Raw genomic sequence first — 23,331 nt, 5'->3', positions numbered from 1 at the left:
ACATACGGGCGCATACGCTTGTGTCTCACTTCGTCCTCGTCTGCTTAGCGCCGTAACCTTTGCTTTTATGTCAAGAACCAACTAGCTCAGCAACAAGTTTTGTTAAACCAAACCACGTACGTTTGCCGGCGCGCGGAATCTCGCACCTACGCGCCAACACATGCGCAGATGGTGCGGGACAGATCGCACCCGTCGAAGCGCGGCACGAGCACAGATTTCTACAGAGAAATGTCTGAGCTCTGGCTGCCTCACAGAAATACGAAACGATGTCTACCGAGGCGAAAATAGTGAGCCAGGTGGGCGCGAACTGACACGCGTCTCGTAGGTTCAAACCGCAATTCCTCGTGAGGCGCGGAAAACACCAGGCGCGCGGGCGTGAGCTTTCGAGCGCCGGAAAGCATACGTGTAGTTTGGCCTTGAATGACGATGGTGTTCGCGAAATACAGCTTTCTATGAAACTGTTCAAGATATTGTGTTTGTTTGTTGTTGTTGTTGTTGTTGTTGTTGTTGTTGTTGTTGTTGTTGTTGTTGTTGTTGTTGTTGTTGTTGTTGTTGTTGTTGTTGTTGTTGTTGTTGTTGTTGTTGTTGTTGTTGTTGTTGTTGTTGTTTGGTCGAATCGATCGAATTCTGGCAATTCGGCACCAAAGCAACGCTGTTGCAACCGAACTTTCACAACGCTAGAGTCATTATCCAAACGACGTTTTGTATGTCCGTTCTTCGTCTGCTGCTTCTCTGTTTAAACAACGTGGATCACCAACCCTCCCCGTTCCCGCACTTCGTTTCGGGCTCGTCGGGGTTGCGCGACGGGCGACCTAACCTGATGACGACGTTATCGAACGGACGCAAGCCGGACAGGACGCCGGCGACCAGCACTGCTGAGACGATGAGCAGCTGCCGACGGCCGATGCAGCGGGTCAGGGCGGCGAACAGGGTCGTGCAGGTGACGTGCATGGCGAGAACCAGGCAGGCTGACTCCTGCGGCGACGTCACGTCTATCAGGGGGCCCACCGCCTGCACGGCGTGCAGCAGCACGAGCTGCGCGCACGACAGGTTCTGCAACAGGTTCAGCAGCAGGCACACCGACAGCATCCTGCGGAGGGTCAGTACACACGAGTGGACAAGTAGCAGTCAGCTTCCTTTCTTGCATACGCGCCGAGCTGGTAGGGGGAAGGGGTCGATCTTAAGGAGCAAGGAAGGCGGATACCGTGCCGTGGGACACCGCGAGTAAAGAAAGAATCAGAATTCATCTGAAGCAAAGCTTTAGTCAACGGTGTGTGTTAGATCGGAAGCAACTAACGGCGATGCGAACAACTGTGTTTACTTTTATTCAGTGCAAGCGTGCAACCTCGTGCAATATTTATGGTTATCCACCACGAAAGTGACATCTTTATTCCCACGCAATTCTTTATGTTCATGCAAGATACGGCTCCAAGGCTTTACCGAAACGAAAACGGCAAATCAGGCGGATGCACAGTGCGAGACGTGTACGCTGTGACTTCACGAGGACCAAGGCGGTGCATGACGCTTATCACGAGAAGAATGGTGATGTACGCACCGCAAATGTGGTGCAAATATCTTGCTACCGTTAACCCTTTGAGACGCTGTCTACACAATTGTGCACAGCGGGAGAGTGCATCAATAGCAAAAGCACTGATGAAAGTAATGGTATTTAAAATGTGTTTCATACATCTTGAAACACTTATTATTGGAACTGTGCTGCAATTTTTAGTAATGTGCAGAATGTTTTAGCACAATGAGTGGGAAGGTAGACGGCTGGGTGTTTGTACTCTGTGTCAGTATGTTGTATGTGGCGGGTTCACTTCTTTCATTGTTTTTTTACAATGTCATGCACCAGGCATAATTTTCAAGTGGCTGGATAAGTGCTTTTCAAGCTTTTCAAAACACGAAATAGTACATGTTCTCATATTTTGTGTTCCTGTAGTGAGTTTTCGCATGGAGTCGAAATTTTGTAAACTTGACAAAATTCGCTAAACAATTGAAAATTCTCAATATTTTCTGCAGCTGTAACTTTCTACGATTCTGAAGATGCAAGAGATGTGGTGAAAGCAACTCTTCAGTCAACGGGATAAAGTGGCATCTGAGAGGGTTAAAGATGCTCCGCCTTTTGCGCCGCATGGCTAGAAAACCATCCTGGAAGATCGGCAAAGTAAATGAGTACTCGCCCAGTGGCAGATACCTGAATAGCTAAATGAAAGCAAACCAATGAATAAAAGAATTCGTTAAATCCAATGCGCTATGATATTAAGAGGCCAATGTGCTTTAGAGTTATACCTTACAGGTTCAAATGTTGTGTAGAAAGTGATGTACATATTACACGTAACAGAGGCGTGCTTACTCGTTGTCGGTCAACATGCAGTGGTTATACCATTTGTCCCACGTGATTTGTGTCACAATACGCAAGTGGCACGTAGCGTAGCTGGACCGAACCAAGATAGTCTTGTTCGCCGTCGCTTGGAGCAAAACGGACTATTTGCTTTTGTATTTCGCCTAATTATGTCCTTAGTTATTAATAATTAATCATCATCTAAAATATTAACTTCAGAGCAAAAGTGTCAATGAGTGAATCCCGACCGAGCTTTTTGTTGCGCAACACTTGCTACGTAAAAGCAGAGGTATTTTGAAACACCAAATAAACGCATGCAGGTACGATGCCTGTGTGATTGCAGGTACAAACTTGCATTTATGCTTCGTGGTGTCGTTGTGAAGTTATAAACGCGAATTCCTATGGCAGTATAACCGATCTCTGTGAGACATACTGTCCTGGCGCGATTCTTGGGACGGTGGCCGCGTGAAAAAGGCTAGAAATGAAGAGGCAGAGACGTGCGGCGAAATCATGAGCAGATTGCATTTTTCTGCGCCTTCGCTCTGTTTTGCCTATTTCATTTTTCTTTGTGTAGAGTGTATTTATACCGCTCTCTGGAAAATAACGTTTCAGTCGTTTGTTCAGCGCCTGGAGTCTTTATTCCTGTTCGTCCATGTCTGTTGAGCCGGCTAACCTTGGTTGTGGAGGACCATCTCGCCCAAATGCTCAACTTTGGTGTCCTAGAGTGCTTTATCAGCTCTTCTACGTTCTCTCCAGTTGAAGCAGTAAAGACAAGTGCGACCTTTGGTCGCTACCCACCTGGCCACCTTCTGTCGGCCGATTGTCGAGACGTTCGATTCGTCTCCCGTCCTGCTGTACCTGAAGTCGGTGGGCACGTCGTCTCCGTAAAGCCGCACCATGGCAGTGTTTGAGTCACGGTAGCGGCCTTTGGTCGAAAACCAGCGCGGGTTCTCGACGATGTGGTTGTGCAGCGCAAAGACTGACACCGGCGTCAGGGCGAACACTACCGCCGACATCTGCCACGCAGCACTACCCAGAACGTAGGCCGCTAGCATGCCCAAGCTCACGGCCACCTGTAGGCGATGCAGACGGGCCAGATGACTCAAAGCGCCTTTAGGCCTGAGATATGTGAGTTACATGGGAACTTTGTCTAAAACAAATGTCTAAAACAATGCCTAAAACAGAAAAGATGGGAGCATCTTGTAAAGTGCACACGCAAAAAAAAAAAAAGGTGGGAAGCGCATTTTGTGAGAGTGCCGAAACATTAATTGCCAGAGGCAGAAAGCCGTCAAGGGAGTATCTCTCCGTAGTCCAGACGACGAGGCCTATAAAGAAAGGTCCACGTCGAATGGCAAGTCAGTCTACTCGAGCCTCCTGGATTTATAAGAAGCAACCTTCCTTATGCACTTTTTATGAATTCATGTGAAACTTTATTTTCTCGTTGTTTAAAATTGTCACACATTCTTCTGTTTTTCAGTTAGGGTTAAATAAAGGCGCCTAATCGCTTACTCTGTTTACTTTTTCTATGAAATGATTAACGTCTAAGAATAAGTATGCAAAGTTAAGGTTCTTCCAAGCCGTGCCCAGTTTTCACTTCGAAATTCTTCCACACCACTTAGCCTAAATAGAGACAATGGCTGCCTAAAGAGGCAATGCCTGACAAAGGCTGCCTAAAGTTGAAGTGACCGGAAATCATTGACTAGAGGTTATCTGTACCATGAATTCGCTCAAAAGATGGTATATCTGTGCAACAAACACCGCTTTCTGTATTAGAATAATCGAAACGGTCACTAGGCGCATCACTGTTTTTCCCCCGAGACTCCAATGAGTCTTGTTATCGCTTACTTTCAAAGAAAAGCGAACATTCAATTATTTCGAATAGTATAAGAATAAAAAAACAAATACCATTCGATTCGTATTCGAAAGTTCAATATTGATGCACCCATACATTTAGGATAAAACCGAAAAATCATCATCCACAGGACAGTAGCACGAAGCTACAAATGAAGTAGTTGGTCCTGGTTCAGGAACACAATCCGAGAACATTGCCTATCCTAGTTGGTATCTTATCTGCTAGCCAGGAGGCTATACTTACGGGCAACTTTCTGTGGCCATGAAGAGAAAGCTACGGAATCACAGCACGGACAATAAAGAGCGTTCCTGTATACAGTGCAACATCATTCTCGTGAGTTTAACAAAGAACAAACATATTTATTGCATTTCATATATTGGAAAGAGCATTGCAATATTTTATCATTAACCGCTTTTTCTCTTCCGCGTTTGGGCAAATGCGAAACCGTTGCAAGTACCAGGCTACGCTGATTCAAAGCGGCTGTCAGAGTCTGCCGGCCTACACTTGGCGACGTAACACATGTACAGAAGCTCCGTCCCCTGTAGCCTTTCACCTCATTGCCACAGAGAGTTCGATTCGAGAAGATGGCAGATCGCAGAATTTGAAACCAATCACAATCAAAAGACCTAGTTTAAGCACAGAGAAACTTAATTTGCACCCCGCGTTTAGGGTGTCGGCGTGAAACAGCCGCCGCGTACCTCGGTGAGCCCGCCAAAGAAGGCCCTCTTTGCGGGAGGCGCCACGTCGCAGACGTAGAGGCTCACGGAGTTGGTGGAGACGCCGAGCCAGAGGCCGCAAGTTACGCGGCCGATGAGCAGCATGGTGATGCTGTTGGACACGATGATGCATATCCAGGCGTTGATTAGGCCGAAGGCGGACAGCAGCAACGTTCTCCTGTGGCCCAGCAGGTTGAGCAGGAACCCTACAAGTGTGTCACGCGAGAAATCGGGAAAGAAAATGTGTACAAGAACACACTGGATAATTAGAAGTTTGCTTTATTGAGGCCAGGGCTAGCCCGCCTTAAGAACAATTGCATGCGGGAGCAAACATTCGCATCAGGCTGAGGCATGTGTTTGCTGCAGAAAAAAAAAATCACCGCGCCTTCCAGTCAGTGAAGATGGTCGAACAGCGAAGCTGTGTTAGTTACACCGAGTGTTATACCATGCAAGTCAAGTGCAAGTGTTATACCATGCAAGCAGTCTATATTGCAAATCTTTTGTTTCACCACTCTTCCATCTCATTTTCGCTTTTGCGCGCTTCGCGTGGTGAGCATGCTTTAGCAGCGCTACCGTTTAAACTCGGCATACTTGATCCCTACTAAGATATGCTAATGCCGCGCATGATTATAACGGCGCGTTTTGAGGACAAGGCACAGAAAGAAGGCACAGAGGACAGTCGCGGATTCTCCGTGCATTCAATATATCGATCGGCGACTGTCCTCTGTGCATTCTTTCTGTGTCCTGTCCTCAAAACGCGCCGTTATAACCATGTTCCATCAAGCCAGCGATAAACTATAGCCCATCTAAGTCTCTTAATGCCGCGCAGTATGGAGGCCACGTAAATGGTACAATACTTTAAGCTAAACGCTCGCTAAGGCCCGACGCGTGCACCTAAATTCGATTCATGCGCATGCGCATTCCAAGGATCGCGTGCGCTCGTAAATGTTTTAGCGCGCCATTTCCCACTCGGGTCGGAAGCTGGGCACATATGCTTCAGGATGAGCGGTGAATCAACCTAGGCGAAAGTGCAGCGTGCCCGACTGAATACTGTTTTCTCCACCCGTTAGGCTGCATGTCACGGCGCGGCTGTTGGCAATCCAAGTTGAAGCGCTGGGTGTCTAATGCAGCCGAACCCGTTTATAACGAACAGGTTTAAAGCGCCAAGGATTATTCGATGTATTAGATAACAGGACGTGCCCAAACTCACCTATAACTAATTTGAGCGAACACTTGTGATGCATTCTTTATGTACGGATGTTTTGTCTCCAGTGTAAGCAATAAGCGAGGAAGAAATCGATTTATTGGGAACAGAGCTTGGGGTTTAGCAGGCAGTAATTTTTGCCTCTGCTTCGAACTGTTTCGCGGCATCGCTGAGGATGGCGTTCTTAATATGCGGGATTGGGTAGACCGGCTCCAGACCACTTGCCTCCCAATGTCGGCACGGTACCGGCTCACCACACCTATGGCAGAAATTGCGTCCAGAAGCAAAACGCGACGGGCCGATGGCCCGGAAGGGCGCCTCGAGTCCGATATCCAATGTCCGTTTCATTACGAGCGAGTTATTTGGCATCGGTCAGTAAGTTTCGCGTGTTCGACACACAGAGCATAATCCGTTTATCCCGGTCTCCCATATTCGGATTCGAGCTGTTGTCCGTCGCGCCGGCTTACCGGAGAGCAGCGCTCCAGCGACCGCCCCGAGCAGCAGGACGTCGGCGACCCACTGGTTCTGGGGCGCGCTGGGCGACAGGGGGTACCAGGGCTCGAGCTCGATGCGAGGCATGGACGCGGACGCGTAGCCCAGCGCCGTGCCCGCCGACATGTTGACTAGCAGGGTGACCATCATGGCGCGTTCGTGGCGGCCCCCGGCCGTCGGGTCGTCCGGGGCCGCCGTGGGCGTGGCCCCCTTGATCGCGGGACGCCAGCGACGCAGCGCGTCCATGGCGGCGTTGGCGGGCGAGCCCATCGCTTGTTGCTGGGGCGGTGGCTGCTCGTGCGGGCAGGCGGCCAGCGAAGGGTCGCTCGACGCGCTGCGAGGAGTCGTTTCGGCGACGAATTCAGGCTTTGTTACAACATCCGCGATGCTGAGGTCCGCGATCAAAAAGATGCACACTCGACTAGAACTACACTGCCCAGTAACATGACAGAAGCGAGCCAAATAAAGCAGCGAAAGCAATATTACTAATAGAAAAAAATACGCATCAAAGAGCAAGCAGAGCTACATATACCAGCTCGGTAGGTGCGTCGCTTATCAAGTGCTCAGAGCATCCTGGGGGCACTGTGTGGTCAGTGACACCTAATATAGCTGTGATCCCGGAACTATAGACGTTATTGAAAGTAGCGCCGTATTGCGTGTATTTGCGCCGCTCTTTAGTTTTCTGTCGCATGCGCTATACGGTGCAGGCCTTCACTATGACGTACCAACAAGCGCGATGCGAAACTATAGCACTCTTCGTAACTCGCTAAGGCACAGGGCTGTTGAGCTGGGATCCTGACGTTCAGTCCCATCATCTGGCATGCAATTTTATTTTCTGTGTGTGAGGTGGTCGGCAAGGCTCGGCAGCAGCACAGATAGTTCGGGATGGTTCGCAAGGAAAGCGTCTCTTTAAAATGTGACGCGCGGAAAGCTTACCGCAACAAGAGACGCCTTTCTCGTGTCGTGGTAAGATTCTTGAACAGTGACTGCGCTCCTAACCATGTTCTGTAAATGTGTATGTTTTGTATCACGGGGCAAGAGCACAACGTCAGAGTGAATGAAAAGCCTCAGCGTTGCTTCACCGCTGTTTGTGTTCGTCAGCTTATTGACCATAGAGGAACTGCCCTCCTATGGTATACGACACGCTTGCTAATATACTAGGAAGCGACGAATTGAGTCTTCAACAAATATTGTTACCGAGCTAGTCTCGTCCGATCCACGGAATTGTAAGCCTAAGCTCACCGCGAGAAAAGAAAGCCGACACTTACGCGCGGCATTTTCTCTCTGAAGCCAGCGTGACGGGAGAACAGTAGGAAACGCAGCTGATACACCGCTAGCTTCTTCGCCTTCTTCGGCGCGTGAATCTTTCTTGTCGATGTTGATGAATCGTTGCCGCGTGGCTCACGTGAATTGGTTGTTCATCTTTTTCTTGCTGGCCAGTATTGACGCTTATTCACTTCAGAGGAAGGGCTCAGAGGCAAGTGGTTATAAAATTATTAGAGGGTCGTTATTTCGTTATTCGTCAAACCTTATCCACCTCAGTCTTGTCCAATCCCCCACAGTTGCTATGAGCCACACGTCCAGAGGACAAGAAGAAGAAGAAGAATAGCTGCGCCGAGCTCCCGCGTATGCGTAACGAGGCGCGAGTCGAAGAAGAAAACGGCTGCATTGGTTGCATCTTCGAATCCAGGTGGGTTGCGCCACTCACTTGGGAACAAGAACAAGAATCAATGTTAGCTTTCTCCTGCTGTGCTGTTTCCCGGTTCTCGTACAGCAGCAATCGTTCTACGATTTGTTCCGGCTCGAGTTCCCCAAGTTGCCGGACGAACGGTGTCCTTCCGCCTGCGTCTCCGTAAGTTGCACATTCTGACAACGCAAACTAGCGCAAAGCGGTATGCGGGAACTCACCGCGAGGACAGCTTGCGGCTTTTGTTTCTGTTCGTGGAAAAGGATCTAGTGACATATACGGCCACACAGGTTGACGGATGAGAATAGAATGCGTCACGAAACCCGAAGTCAGTTCCTTTCCTGCTGGCATGTCCTTTGACTTCGGAGAAAAGCTTCGTAAGCATATAGATTCGACAGTTAGCGCAGTTCGTTCAGTGTGACCATTTGATTTCGCATAAGATGCTGGTGATGCTTCATGGCTTAATTATGTCCCATTCTTGTAAGAATTAAGGCTCTTAAGTTGTCAAAGTCAAAAGGCGGTCTCGTATTCCGGGGGTGTTCTAGAATACCGTTACAACATGTTATGTGCTCGGATATGATGACTCGTATGACTACACAGGTCGGCTGTTTAGAACGCAATGCGTCGCCAAACCCAAAACGAGGCCTGGGCTTTATTGTCTCCTGATACGAGGCGGCGCCATGATCCAGCAGTCAGTTACAATACATAACTTTTAATCCCTTTTGAGTTGGTGATGGACATTCATCTCGGTTTCATACTTTTAAAATCCCCTTCGTTTCGTACAAACGTCAAATAGCCGCTTGAACAATTTTTTTTACGTTTTCCCAACCAGAGTTGATGCTGACTACATAGTTTTGACAACTTCGTTAGTAATGATCAAAATTACCTGCCTCGCTGTGTGAGGTAGCCTGTCGAGACATATACCCCTAAAATTTCACTCCGACAATAATTAAGCCGGCTTTACTCTCGCAGTTAAGGGAAAGCAGCGATACCCTTAATACGACTGTGATAATTTATTACGTAATTTGGCCGCTGTCGTCATAATCAATCCTTACCAATGTTTCTCCCGCAGAAAGCATGAATCTCCTTTAATTCATCTTGTTAGTCACATTCATGCATAAGTTAAAAGAGACATCTAGTGCAGGTTAGGCTATTTTGAAAAAAGTGTGAGATCAGCAGGCCCTGTGGCCACATTGTTTGACAATATTGCGTTAGAAGTGTTCTTACCTTGTCCGACTCTTCTAAAAGAAAGAGGTCAAAACGTGTTCGTTATGATTATATCTTTTTTTCCTTCATTCGAGAGTCAAGCAGCTATAAGCGGTTTGATGTTAATGATTTCACCATACGAGTCCACAATTTTATACAGCGGCAAACTTTTTGTCTTAGTGTTCTGCTACGCCAGGCGTCATACAGAATATGAAGCCTGGTCACCACCGTAAGCTATTAATTCATCCTTTAAGATGTACTGCAAAACATAACAGCCGGCACGACTGTTACCTTAAATCTGACAACGTGCGGTTTCATCAAGTTTAGCCTGACAAAGTTGCAGGCTTGTGCCTTAAAGACTTTGCGAATTCCGGTGCAGTGCCGTTGTTGTTTCTGTTTACAGACGCCAACCTGTGCCTACCCGTTCCCTGACTGGCTACTCCACGCCGACCATGAAGAAACATGGTGAAAAGAAGCACGGTGGAGTCTACTCTGAGAAGAGAGAGAGAAAGGAGCCACCGGCCACTCCACCGGTCCCTCCACCCACTCCTGAAGATGCACTCGCCGGTGAGTGCATCTGTAACGCGGCGGACAAATGAAAACCGAGCGGAGAAGTCTAAATCAAGAGTGATAAATTTGCGTGCGCCCATCCTGCTCGCATTAAAACGAATTAGCCTACACACAACTGCGGGATAAAGGAAGCGTGTGTGCCAACATTGGTTCGCGGCCCATAGGAACAATGATTACATCAGTTAAAAGAAACGGTTCTTTTTTTTTTTTTATTCGATTGACGCAAACTCGATCTAGCAAACCCCCGCGCATTTAGTATGGCTCATATAAAACTTTACTCTTTTTTTCGCTATGACTGCTTAGTTACATACGCTCATTGCCGTGAATAACTTCAGAGCTTTTCATACATTAATATTTTTTGGTGCTGAGAGAGGCAATAAGCATCTTCATTGGGAACAAAAGCATGGTCTTGCAGGAGAGGCTCCCTTTTCACGGGGATCCATATGCCTTCTTTGCTACGACCGCCCTCTGAGTCAACATGATCTGATGCGAGAGGCGCGAGCTGGACAGCAGCGTCTCCCAGACTGGAGGGGACGGGGAGTTCTTTACATTCGATGATAATGTGCCGTAGTGTTCCTAGCTGTTCGCAGTAATGACGTATTGAGTTGGGAACAGGAGGCGTAGCCTCGTTGGATGTAGTAACGGTGTTGAATTGCAGCTGTCTTTTTTGTCTCCGTGAGCTGTGGGTGTGGGGGTGAGGGTGCTCTGCGATTGAGCGTGTAATGTTGGATGATTTCCTGGTGTATTGTCAGCGGTGTTATCTCTTCTGTGTCCTCCATGGCTTGGTCGATGAGTTCTCGGACCTTATAGTGGGCGAGTTCGTTGCGCTCCAGGGAACCGTGAGTGAATGTCCACACTATTTCAGCAATTCTGTCTGGCAGCTTGTCTGTTAGCATGCGATGAGACGTCGGTGCCACCCAGCGGTAAAGCTCCTGAAGACTTCTTGGGAGGCAGTTAATATCACTGTTGCCTTAGTCTGTGTGAGGACTAGTGCTACGTCTAGTTCCTCTACTTCCTGAGCTGTTTCATCTGTCATGGTGGCTCCGACGAGGTGGTCCGTCTTTGGCTCTTCTGAATGCGGCCGCATTTGTGTAAACGATCATGCTGCGCGACGCCCTTGGTAATGGGCAAAGTGCATATCTCTGGGTATGGGGGCGGGGGTCGGTGGTGCATGACTTGACGTCGCCCCTTGGGAGGTCTTTGGGTTGTTTGACGTCTGGGAGGATGTTTCACTTGTCAATATGCGCTGAACGACCTTTTGGTCTGGTTAGACTCGTATGGAGACAAAAGGCTCGCTTTGTGGCTTTTCATATGAAGATGTTTAGTTTGCGCGTGTCGGTCTTCGTCAATACCACGTACGGCGCTTCATAAGTCACCCTAGAGAGGATGAAGGCCTTAACGAGGCGGATGGTATAATTCTCTTTTATTTCTCGCAGTCCGCTCGTAATTTTCATCATCGTGTGTAACGCCTGCTCCGTCGTCCTGGAGAGGCGTCTAACCATCTCGTCGCATTTTGCATCAGCTTGTATGAGAAGTCCCAGGATTCTGAGAGATTTGCCGGGCTTTATAATAGGTCCCTTTAGGGTGACTTATACCCGTGTCACACGGGCGTTTGGAAGGCCTTCCAACTGATAGTCAGTTGACTCAAAGGTCAAGTTCGAGCTGCTACACGGTTGGTTTCGAAGGCCACCGAGTCAATAGTCTATCGAGTCAACGGAGCACCCTACAACTCTATCGAAATCTCGATGGCCTTTGAGCAACGGAAGCGGAAACAGCGCGAACATGCCCTCTCGTTCACAGTGTGCTCGTACTCACGGTTAGAAAGAACAAATCAAACCAGATGCTCTAAAAATACTATATATGAGTGTTATTCATTATTCAATAAAGTGTTTTTGCCACTTGACATGTGCGAACACACACCAAAACGGCAGCCGCACCGAGCGGCGCAAACGTTGCCGCAGTTTCGCTACTCAACAACTTAAAAACTAAACATATATGTATGGCAATGTATAAAAAAATTTTTTTTTTAATGTATAAACAAACATAAAAGAAATTATAGTGCTTTTACATGGTTTTAATGTCGTTTAAATTTTCGTGACATGAAAACGAAAAAAAAGATCCGTAGCGCCACACAATTTTGCGAGAAACGCCTGAACCACTCAACGACCTTTCAAAAGTGCCGTGTAGCAGCGCGACAACTCCTTTGAGTCGACAGAGTTGTGGCGTTTCAAAGGCCGTTGACTGGAAGGCCTTCCAAATGTGCCCGTGTGACACAGGTATTATACGTTGTCTTCATCCTTTTTAGTGCCGCGCCGCCGGACCACAAGGAACTCAGGCATATGTGGCGAGTAGACAAGTCCACTCTGCTTTGCATATTGGTTTACCCTGTCCGCTGCCAATGGCAGGGTATCTCACATTCCCCCGAGCTAGTCCGTACCCATCCAGAGGGTCACATCGTTTGTGTCTATAGTGCATGGCGTAATTTGGGTATACGGTTCAACGGCCTCAAGAAACCTAGGAGTATTCGTGAATACGTTCCGTTATCGCAGTGAGTGAGTGTATTTTGTTATTGACTGGTGATACACGAAAAACACCAGAACACCACCACATGCAGCTGTGATTCTTCAGTATTCTTGCACGGCGTCTACTTGTTACCAGTGGCTACGCTGCGCGAGGCTATCATTGCGGGAACAGGTTTAATAGGAAAGCGAATTTTGATGTGCAGTGTTCACAATTGGATAAATGGGTGTGAAGGTTTATCGCGGGTATGTTGCAACACTGCGAAATTTATGCCCACACACTCACGCTTCAACAGTGAGCACTCCATCTCTCCACTTACGTTCTAATCCAGAGTCATCAGCCTTGGTTTCCAGCCCGCTGGCGGCATTATCTCCACCTCTGTCACCAGCAGCCGGCGCATTAAAGCAAGGCAGGCAACAAACGGTTACAGGACAGGTGAGCTAAGTACATGTCTGTTGTCAGTCACGTACACACTTATATACGCAAGCGGTCGCATCTAACTGACTTGATCAGTGACAGTTATGGTAATCTAGCAACTTGTAACCAATTTAGCGGCAACATGGGAGCATATCTTTTTTCGGTAGTCGTTTGCCAGTCAGTTATACTTCAGCAAACAAAGTGTAGCCAGCACCAATTGTGAAGCTTGTTTGTTAAACTTCATCCACTTTGCCAATTTTCACGTATGTACAGGATGTCTCAGAAAATGCTATCTAGACTCTTCGTATGTAGAACATATGGGATAATTAGGCGATTTCCTCGATATTACATTTAAGATAGAGGCATACTGTTGAATATGACTGGACGTAGTAATTATAACAGTAACTGCGGAAAATGCGCTAATTAATATTTTAACTGAGAGTCAGACGAATGATCCTAATGCAAGACTTGAAGTCCGTCATCGGAGGAGTCCATAGCAGATTGTAGACATGCAGAGAGCTTACTGTTAATTTTTGCAGCGCAAGGAATCCAGGCCAATATTACCGAGAAAGCCGTAACTGCCGAAGAGTATGACCGTAACGCCCTAAGCAGACTCCCATGAGTGATGTGACAATTTAGGCCTCACCGTCCGGCGAGTTTGACCAACACCTAAATATAAATGAAAGTCTTGCTTTTCGCGTGACGTCACGCGCGTAACTTTTCGTAGTCAGCCGGCTTGGGAACGTGTCTTCTTGTGATTGGGGAATTCCGTGCCTGCAGTGTGCTACCTCAGTGTGCGATAAGCGCGCGCGATTTTGCGGTCACTGTGGGGCTGTGAAACGTGGGAGAGACCACTGGCCATGCCATTTCTGTGTTCTGTGCAAATGTGCCATGCAAACTAGTCCAAACAAATTAAATAACGGGGTTTCACGTGCCAAACCCACGATCTGTTAATTAGGCACGCCGCAGAGGCGGACTCCGGATTGATTTCGTCCACCCGGGGTTCTTTCACGTGCACCTAAATCTAAGTAGGCGGGTGTTATTGTAAACAGTATGGAGAAGGGAAACTAAATTTAAAATCTGTTTATTTCGACTTACAAAGTACGCTCTGATTTATTTCCGTGGGAGAGTGCGTGTAAATACATTTTTCTTTCTGGGCACTTATAGACAAGTGAAGACGAACTGTACGTTAGCGGCTGCATTAGGAAATTTCTGAGCTTGGTGTGGCATCGACCACCTATACCATGCCACGGGCACGTGCTACATCGCCTCTCTCTTGTTCAAGCCCTCCGAGATCTCTGAGCGAGGCCTACGCGTCTCGCATCGGACATAATAGTATAGGCTAATGACGAGGACGACGAACATCCGAGATCGTAACCTGTGCTCGTAGCGATGCGGCGTTTTCATCCGAGCGTTTCCCGATGTAGTTTAAAAAAAAAGAAGAGAAAAGAAGATAAAAAAGCACGTGGACCACATTTTCGCTTCAGCGTGCCGTGTCAGCAGGAGCGGCAGCAGCACTCACGGGGGAACCCACACTCCCCCTCCGGCCCCTTGCTCGCCATGGAAGCGCCACCGCTGCTGGCAAGAAGCAGACCTTCGCCCCCGGTTCCATTCTTCCCATCTCGCTAAGGAACAGTGCTCCGAACCTCGTCGGAGGCCGTAACTTACTCTACCAGCGTGCTGACTCGAGCCAAGTTGGAGCTTCTGGATCTAAGCAGCCTTCCACCGCCGACGTAAGTGCGGGAGTTACGCGCCGTTTGCAGAGTGCGCGAATTTACACCGTAAATTATCCCAAAGTCGTCGCTTCGACGTGCCTCGTCAGTGAGAGTGGAGTGGCCGATCCCTTGGGGAAAGATGACAAAGTTCACCAGTCGAGTCGGAAGAATTAACGAAAGTTAAGAGACGCAAAGTATGACCGAGATGCTTCGCAAATATATGCAGCGGCGTGTGCTGAAGCCACTGAAAAAAAAAAAAGAGAAGAACATATCTTCGTAGTAAACAGACAAATAACCAATATAATGCCGCCAGCGACATCTGCAAGCTTCTCCTATGTGCATGGCTAAACCGTCGTTTACGGCCTTATCTCGCGAGTCGGTGATTTCTACGTGCTTATCGTGGAAGTGATATACTGTCAGAAATTGAGGGAACTTAGCCCATTAACCTCCTAAAGCGATTATTAAAGCCAATATCTTTCTTTCACTACCGCGCGCTTTTTTTTTCTTTTGGACGCGATATCTTGCGTGATAGGGAGACTTCTAAGTCGAACGTGCGGCACCTGGAGACGTAGTGTACGTGCTCTCGTACAAACGTTTTGTGGCATCCCAAGGTTTATATACTGCGCTCGGTGGTGGCGTTATGTCACGTTTCCACGCCGCCTCAGCTGACGTCTTGCGGGGCGCATTCTGTCGTTTCGCTGCATGTCTGTTGGCGAGTTGGTGTAGAATATACGATTATAAGATTTACTGAGTTCGGTCGTCAGGCCTCTGATGACCAAGCGCCGTGGGTCTCATAATTGTATCTTCCGGAATCATTTGCACCACGTTGGATTCTTTAACGAGCACCTAAATCTAAGTGCACGGGTGTTTCCGTATTTCGCCCCCATCGAAATGCGGCCGCCGGGGGCGGGATTCCGCTACCTCGTGCTTAGCAGCCCAACACCATAGCCACTAAACAACCACGGCGGGTACGACACAATGTAATCTATGTATGCTATCGCATACTTGGAGAGTTATTGGTGCTAAGCTCTGGCCTGGCTCTTAAATTATTTCCCTCCACTTCGGTTCTGTTGGTCACCTCTCTTTCCACGCTGGTTTTCATGCTTTTTTTTTTACCCCCCCCCCCTTTCTTTCTTTTACCGCACGGTTTGTCATGTGGCATAAAATGGTTAAATTAATGCTTGCAGACCTTGGTCAAGAAGCGCCATAAGTTGCATGCAGAGCTCATCTTCCAGACGCGACAGATGGGGCTTTCTTGGACCGTCGTTGAACCAAGAAAATCAGTGCTGATTCTGCGTCCACTTGCCGTAAATTCCAATAAAGACGCTAAATTTTGATATGTTACTTCACAAAATAGGCGAAAGGATGCATTGATTATCCACGTATTATTTCCACAAAAATATTTCATTACGCTCTTTGGAACGAAACAATGGCGCGCCAGTGGCACATTTCGAGTACTTATCTCAGAAACTCTGCTCAGTGTTTCTACAAAACACACATTTATTGAGTGCTGGCGGGCTTCAGTTGCCAAGTTGCAATGTTGAACACAATTCAATGAGTCACAAAGTAATAAAAAATACTGCTAAGCATCTGCTTATTGTGATTTGCTACAAGATTAATTTCACCTAGTCAAGTAATTCATCACAGTTTAACTCTATCCGTCTAAGGCCGTATTTACATCCGTATAGAAAAAGAAAGGAAATCACGTGGTGAATGTTTTCAAAACCATTTAACTCCCCCCCCCCTGTACCCCATACACTTCCTTAGAAGTTTATCTGTCACGGCATCCATTGTGTGACACTGCGCCTTAGGAATGAAGAAAGACCGCTAAAGCAGAACCGTGGCGACATCACTAAACCGCTTGGCCTTTTGCAACGACTGGTTTCTTTATTACTTTTCTGCCGTGACATGTTACAGATTACCTTGTTGCTAAGGCAATTTTATGTGCTGTACGAAGTCATGAAAACAAACTGCTTCTTCTGTTGACAGTCTCACCGAGGTTCTGCTTCCATGGCGCTTTATAATTTTTAACTAGCGTTAAACAACATATGTATGATGTGAGGAAAAGTTTGCATCCCCCGTGCACTGGTAGCACATATACCACAGGCTAAATCCATAAGGTAAAGATTTCTCAGTGGTGTAGCTTCGAAACGCCTTAAATATGGATACCTACTTTCTCGTCTATGAAGCTTCCTCCATGTCGCGGTTTTGGAAAGAACTTATTTGCTCACGCAGGATATTTCTAAAGGAACCCATATGGCTTTCCTTTGTAGCTTCGTGCTACATTCGGGTGGATGTTATTTTTTTTTTCCTTTCAGGGTGTTTATGTCGTAACGTTACCATGTTCTTCTATTTCACTGTAGTATTTGTTTGGCTTGCATTACGCACACATATACGTTTAATACACCGTTAAAATCACTGTTTGGGACACGTTGTGTTGGACCAATGATGCACCGCTACATAGACGCTTGTCGTGGTTACGCGTGTTGCATTATTAAACGCTTAAACCGGTTTCATTGGTGCAACTCTCGCAGTTGCACACGAAGCAACTGTGGAGTCTGCGTAAGGTAGCTAGCTTCATGGTACGTCCTATGGACTTACCGACACGTCGAGATTGAAAGGAACCCGGAAAAGCTATACACTGATGTAAAAAGAAGCATTGTGCATCACCCCGAGGAAATAGGCATAAGAAAGGCTACCTGCACCATTTAAAACTAAAAGATCGCAGCTGCTGCTGCTGTGTCACATTACTGAACGGATAAATCTACGGATTGATTTTATCAACTTTTATCGAGCAAAGCTTTGCTTCGGACTAGTTGGTGATCCATACTTAATACTGTTTTAGCGCAGAATTTTACAAAAAGCACAATGGGACACTCTTCGAGACGGCTTGGTCTCGAAGACCCCCTTTTCTTCTTTTCTTTTTTTTAACCCTTCTGCTGTATCGTGTCTCGGCATCCATGGTTCGTTGTGATAATCAAGTAAGTCTCATGGTATTTTCCACATTAAAGCTGGCTAGTTAACACGTTACTAATGCTCCGCCTTCGTTGTATGTTTTCCCTACCCTTGAGCCGGGAGCCTTCCAGTCGTCTCTTTCGTGTTCACGGTGCATATCCTACACTTTTCCCTAACTTTCCTTAATCTACAGAGGCTCGTTTCGTCATCGTCATAGGGAGATTTTATCTTATGCTACCTTTTGTGACAAATCGGATCTGGCTTCGCACAACCCTTTGAATTTCCATAAAGTATGTATTTTCCTAACTTGTTCTTCCATTTCTGATACAGCCTGAAAGCCAGATTTTGCTCTGTCGTGCCACCGCGCACGTTTCTCGCAGCGCCCTCACCGCCTCACAGACGCGCCCCTGTTCGATGACGAGGAATCGAGCAGCACGACCGCGGTGGCGCCTGTGCCTCGATCTGGAGGCGGCAGCGAAGGCATTCTGAAGCGGCTGTTCTCGTCCTCCGGCCTGGCCAAGACGAAGTCCACGATGATGGCCACCAGCTCGGCCACAGCACACACGCTCGTGGGTCGCGAGGCGCCGCTATCCGCCAGGCAGTCGACGACCTTCGGGCAAGGGTATTTTATTCCCGATGCGGTGAGCATTCCAGTTGCACGCTGAGCGTGCCTGCAGTGTGCATACCCGCGAGCCAAAAGGCATACGGAGCTCTGTTCCCGCGAAAAGAAATTCGTGGCGATTGGCGCATCATATAGATAATCCAGTATTGCCGAACTTATTTCTCATGGTTCGCTGTTCACGAATGCCTCGTACACCGTGCCGCGACTAAGCGAGGGCTACGCTGCACATTTTTCTTTACCTTCAGCATATAAGACGAGGAGCAAGGTGTTTCGAGCCACGAACAAGAAGCGGAAAAGGCAGGTGCGCTTAGTGAGACAGCTGTTATACAGTAGCTATTAAGCACTTAAACGAGAAAAGTGCGAAGCTGTTATGCAAAGATTGCTTTCTGGAAGGCAGAAAGAAACAGGCGTCCTAAGTTTTAAAAAACACTGGGTGGTAAATGGCTTGATTCAATCGATATTAAACAGCAAGGTGTGCCTATCGCATGCTATGTTTCTGCAATAACATTTTTCCAACAAAAATTTGCATCCACTTGTGTTTAAGCGTCAATGAAAAAGTTCTAAAAAGCCAAAGAAATTAAGGCTCTGAAAGTAATCCTAAACGAATGGTAAACGTATATGTTCCGCTAAACAAGCAAACTGCATAGGCTCAATGATCTTCACAGAGTTCAAAAGCTATAGTGAGCGGTATCGTAAACCAGGTCACTCGGAAATCAGCAAGACCTACAAACAGGAATGCGAAAACTCAAATGGCCAAATTTGTTCTGTAAATTGTAAAAGCGACCCAGAAATGGTGCTAAAGCGTCATTCGGTTCATTAACGCTAACCATTAGTGAAATAACAAGATCGCTTTAACGTAAAACCAATATTTCGCACCAATCAAGATGTTTGTTTTATTTACGCGTAAAACCCTGATGTTTAAGAGTGAACTTTAGAAAAGCTTCACGCAAGTTCACCTCGCACTCTGACTGAAGTGCAAGCACCTTGTGTTCCGCCGTAACCGAAGCGGAAAGCATCCGTGCTATGCAGCGAAGACAACATACAGGGGCTTACAGAGAAGTTATGAAAGAAGGAAGAGTGGAAGTTTTCATGGATGACAAGCGACATTGCATTCGGATCCGAAAGGCTACTCTACTTCTGGTTAGATGCTACCGTGCTCGACCATACAGTGGTGGCACACCTGTGCGTCGTTTTGGCGTGGTGTTCAAATTCGAGCGTTTTCGCCACTTTAGCCAACTTCGCTTCCAATGCACAAGAATGAGTCCCTTTGGAACTTAAATCGGGTGGATAATCATGCGAAATACAACCATAGACGAAGTTACCAGAAGGTTCATGCGCCTAGTAGTAGTGGATAGAAGGTGATATACCAGTCTGTCATTTACATGCAAGCTTACACGCAAGCGCTGTTTTAGGGCCGTGACAACTAGAAAATTACGGAGGAACCCACCTCACGATGACTGTCGACGTTAAAGCGATTAGCATTCAAGCACCGTAGCGACAATCCGTTGCGCTGAACACACCTTTATTTACAGCCTGTAGTAGGAAAAGTAGGCTGAGAATGCTAATTGCATTCATACACCCACGCGACCACGGTGCCAACGTACGATAAGAAACCATAACACAGCGTCTACACCATCTGACGCCACGAAGCAAGCTCTACCAAACGCGGCCTCCCAGTCGTAGCCAGTATTGTCTCGACCTCACTGCAGAATTAGCGTTCGATCATCACGTCTGACTTCGAATAAACTGCGGCGCGATCGCATATGTGTCATTTATCAGGCTTAAAGCTTCATTTTCATTGTCCACTAGAGGAGCGGGCGTTCTCACCTTTAACAGTGGGACTCATAAGTTTCTTTTTTTTTTCTTCGAGCGAGAGCTACGTTTCAGGGGATCGCACACAGCAGCACTCCAAGGTGGGTGTGGTAGACTAACAATGTTAATCCCAATAATTTCTTTTTTTTTTTTTCCTTCGTGGCAGTGACATTTTAAGGGCTAGAGAGCAGCAGCACGCCAAAATGGGCTAAGTATAAGCTAAGAATGTTAATCGCACTAAAGCTCTCAGTGTCCCGCGAGGAATCGAACTTGCGACCAACAAATTGACAGCCCAGGACGACAGCCCAGAATTCTTTCTACCTCTCAGCAACTCTGCCGATGATGCATGCAGTGGATAATACTGATCATGGGGAGCGCGATCAAGTCAGAAGCTGCTTTGATTTGCTAACACCTGCTCATTATCATGTGTGTAGTGCATCGATGGAGATGGCGTCCCCACCTTTTTCGTGTTCTAGCACGTGGTCTTCCTATTTGCGGAAGCGGTCCTAAATTAAGTAGCGACAATGACTGAGCGCGTTCTGCTTCGTCTTCGTTAGTTTGCTTCTAGCGCTTTGCTTCTTCTCGTGTTTACTTGATGGCATTGGTGTCGTCTTGTTTTCTGCAAGAATAGAGTGAAGGCCTATTAATGGGGTAGACAAAATATAAATGTGACAAAAACCGTACGCATTCCAGCAGTATGAAGCTGAAGGGTTGTTTTATCCGGGACCAATGACTCATTACAGATAGCTAAGACGAGGAATAAAAGCCGAGCCTTACCTCTTCCCCACCAAGAGCTGCAACTTCCACAAACGAATACGATTCCCACTTTTACTTCTCGAAACAAGATTTTACTTCGCTAAAGAAGATTGTTCGCTCGCAGGTGCTAATGTTCACTCAAATAAAGAACTAAAAAAGAAGACAAAAGCACGCCAAAGGAAAGAGTCTAGGCGCTTGCTGCGCATTATTTTTCGCCAACTGTCGCGTCACTGCTTCGCATTACGGGTGAAACTATTTTTTTTTCGTCGTTTATTCCTCTAGACCCCTCGGGAAACCAGCCCAGCAGTTAAAATTGTCCTGGTCACCGCCTCGGCGTTGGCGTTGGCGATCTTCCTCTGCGTCCTTCTCCTCAATATATACCGGACGAGCGGTTCGGCGGCGAAGAACCAGTGCGCAACGCAAGCCTGCGTCTCCTACTCCAGCCTGCTGCTCTTCTCCATCAACCAGTCCGTCGACCCGTGCGAGAGCTTCACACGCTTCGTGTGCGACGGCTGGAAGCAGAAGCAGTCGCTCAGCGTGCGAGAGACCCACTTCATCGACACCCTGGATAAACTGCGCCTGTCGGCGCTCTCCGCTAGGATCTCTGCCACGAGGCAGGACGACGTGCAACGTGCGCTGGCGCTTTTCCTGAGTTGCGACGACGTCGGACGGGGCAAAAGTAACCAGCTTCCCGTCGTCAAGAAAGCCCTGCTCGACGCAGGCATCGTCTGGCCGGAAATGCCTAGCAACGTCGACTTAGTGTACACGCTGCTCTACTGTTCCCTGACGCTGGGATGGGGTACCGTGCTCGACTTTGCCGTTCTTTCGTCTCCGAGCGGACACACGCTCATCGTTAAGGCCGGCAGCGCACTTCCGTTTGTCATCGATAAGACCCGCGGTTTCAAGAGAAGCGTCGCGAAGCTTACTTACTTCCACACGCTGGCGCTCGCCTTTCGTCTAGGACGCGAACGGATGCCAACGGTCAGCTACTACAACACGACCGACGTCGAAATGGAAGCACTGGAAAAGCTCGCCGCGCACCATACCGCTTACGTAGTACGCGACAGCACTCCGTCGCCATTGCAAGACATTGCGAAGTCGACCCGCGCGCCCGTCTCCGACAGCCGCTGGACGGACTGCCTGGCCAGAATTAAGCCTAAACTTATCGGCAGCATCAACGTCACAACCACCGCTCGGCTCTACGTGGCGGCAGTCCTGCAGCTTTGGGCACATCTGGGAGAAAGCAGGTTACACTTTTTCGTCTCCTGGTGCACGGTGCAGGTGGCCGCTCTTTACGCCAACCAGGAACTCATAGAGAACTACTACGACAAGAGCGCCAGCAGAATTGGAGCCTATCACGGAGCCTTCTGCCTCAGTCGCGCCATGTCTCTGTCCGGTGTTCAGGCGTTGCTCTCCAACGAAGGCGTCGGGGACATCTATCAGAGCGACGCCGGCGCGTACGCCCGAGCGATTACTTCGTCCGTTCGCGAGGCGTTCCGTAGCCGGCTTTCCAACTGGACGTACTTCAACCCAAACGTCACGGTCATCTCCGAGTGGACATCCTTGGCGGCGGTGTTTCGCTACGTCGCCGCCTCTGCCAACGACACTGCAGTGGTACCACTTGGCCAGCAGCCGGACATGACGACCGACTCATTCGTACGTAACTGGCAAAAGGTGGCGCAGCTGGGGAGCGACTCTGCAGGCTTAGCAACCGCCACGCTTTACTCGGCGAGCAAGCTCCCCTACTACCTAACAATGCCCGAGGGCCGAGACTTCCATTTCTTGCCCTACGCTTTGTCGTTCCCCTTGTTCGAAGCCGACATGACGGATGCCCTCAACTACGGCGGCCTCGGGGCCATAGTCAGTCGCGCGCTTGGCGGGCTTCTCATCGACGCTTACGCGGCTGACCCGGAATCGGCAACGCCGGTCAACGTCCTGCTGGATTGCCTGCGCGGAGACCCGTTCGCGGACCCGGGGAGCGACGACGCGGGCACTGCCTTCGGGCCAGAAGCTTTCGGATTGGGTGCGTTAGTGGAGGCGTACAAGAGTGTGGCCGCGTCTGATCGGTCACTCGCTGGCCTGGAAGCGTACAGCGCCATGCAGCTGCTCTTCATTGCCCTATGCTACAACAAGTGTGAGGGCGTGTCGAAAAGAAACGACGAGTCCTTGTGCAACGTGCCACTGAGACACCTGCCGGCATTCGCGGAGGCCTTCCGGTGCAACGCGCATGCGCAAATGAACTCCTTGCACCGCTGCCATTTTATATGACGTGCTCTCACTTCCAACACACGTAGCCAACCGTGCTCCGTGTTAGATGCGCCGATGATATGGCCCAATGGTGTACATTAGTGCGTGACGGTGTGCTTGTAATTATTATCAAGCAATGTTCACGGACCTGTCATTGACACTTCTCTGCTTTGTATCGCGTGTAGGTATTGATAGAGAAAATTAATAGGAAAATTT

The 23,331-nt window shown here is 48.3% G+C and overlaps 3 protein-coding genes across 6 annotated transcripts; 1 reads left to right on the top strand and 2 right to left on the bottom strand.

Moving 5' to 3' along the window:
* Positions 1 to 470: 470 nt before the first annotated feature.
* Positions 471 to 3,846, bottom strand: LOC129385087 (uncharacterized). The gene is made up of 2 exons (XM_055071069.2): positions 3,143 to 3,846; positions 471 to 1,090 (listed from the first exon to the last, which is right to left on the bottom strand). Exons 1-2 carry the CDS (start codon positions 3,397 to 3,399, stop codon positions 751 to 753), a joined length of 597 nt encoding a protein of 198 aa, XP_054927044.1. The 5' UTR covers positions 3,400 to 3,846; the 3' UTR covers positions 471 to 750.
* Positions 1,015 to 23,275, top strand: LOC126531276 (neprilysin-1-like). 4 transcript variants are annotated; one of them, XM_055071064.2, is made up of 6 exons: positions 1,015 to 1,099; positions 9,905 to 10,068; positions 12,923 to 13,026; positions 14,496 to 14,741; positions 18,059 to 18,319; positions 21,151 to 23,275. In XM_055071064.2, the coding sequence occupies exons 2-6, from the start codon at positions 9,954 to 9,956 to the stop codon at positions 23,134 to 23,136; spliced, it is 2,712 nt and encodes a 903-aa protein (XP_054927039.1). In that variant the 5' UTR covers positions 1,015 to 1,099; positions 9,905 to 9,953; the 3' UTR covers positions 23,137 to 23,275. The 4 variants fall into 4 exon arrangements, with proteins under 4 accessions (XP_054927039.1, XP_054927041.1, XP_054927042.1 ...); XM_055071066.2 differs by lacking the exon at positions 14,496 to 14,741; XM_055071065.2 differs by lacking the exons at positions 1,015 to 1,099; positions 12,923 to 13,026 and having other exon boundaries at positions 9,993 to 10,068.
* Positions 4,591 to 8,286, bottom strand: LOC126531278 (solute carrier family 2, facilitated glucose transporter member 6-like). Its single transcript, XM_055070524.1, has 3 exons — positions 8,137 to 8,286; positions 6,584 to 7,040; positions 4,591 to 5,118 (listed from the first exon to the last, which is right to left on the bottom strand). Exons 1-3 carry the CDS (start codon positions 8,284 to 8,286, stop codon positions 4,862 to 4,864), a joined length of 864 nt encoding a protein of 287 aa, XP_054926499.1. The 3' UTR covers positions 4,591 to 4,861.
* Positions 23,276 to 23,331: the final 56 nt, after the last annotated feature.

The sequence above is a fragment of the Dermacentor andersoni genome, chromosome 5 (genome assembly GCF_023375885.2).
Source record: "Dermacentor andersoni chromosome 5, qqDerAnde1_hic_scaffold, whole genome shotgun sequence".
Classification (NCBI taxonomy): domain Eukaryota; kingdom Metazoa; phylum Arthropoda; class Arachnida; order Ixodida; family Ixodidae; genus Dermacentor; species Dermacentor andersoni.
This window is presented reverse-complemented; position numbering and strand designations above follow the sequence as displayed.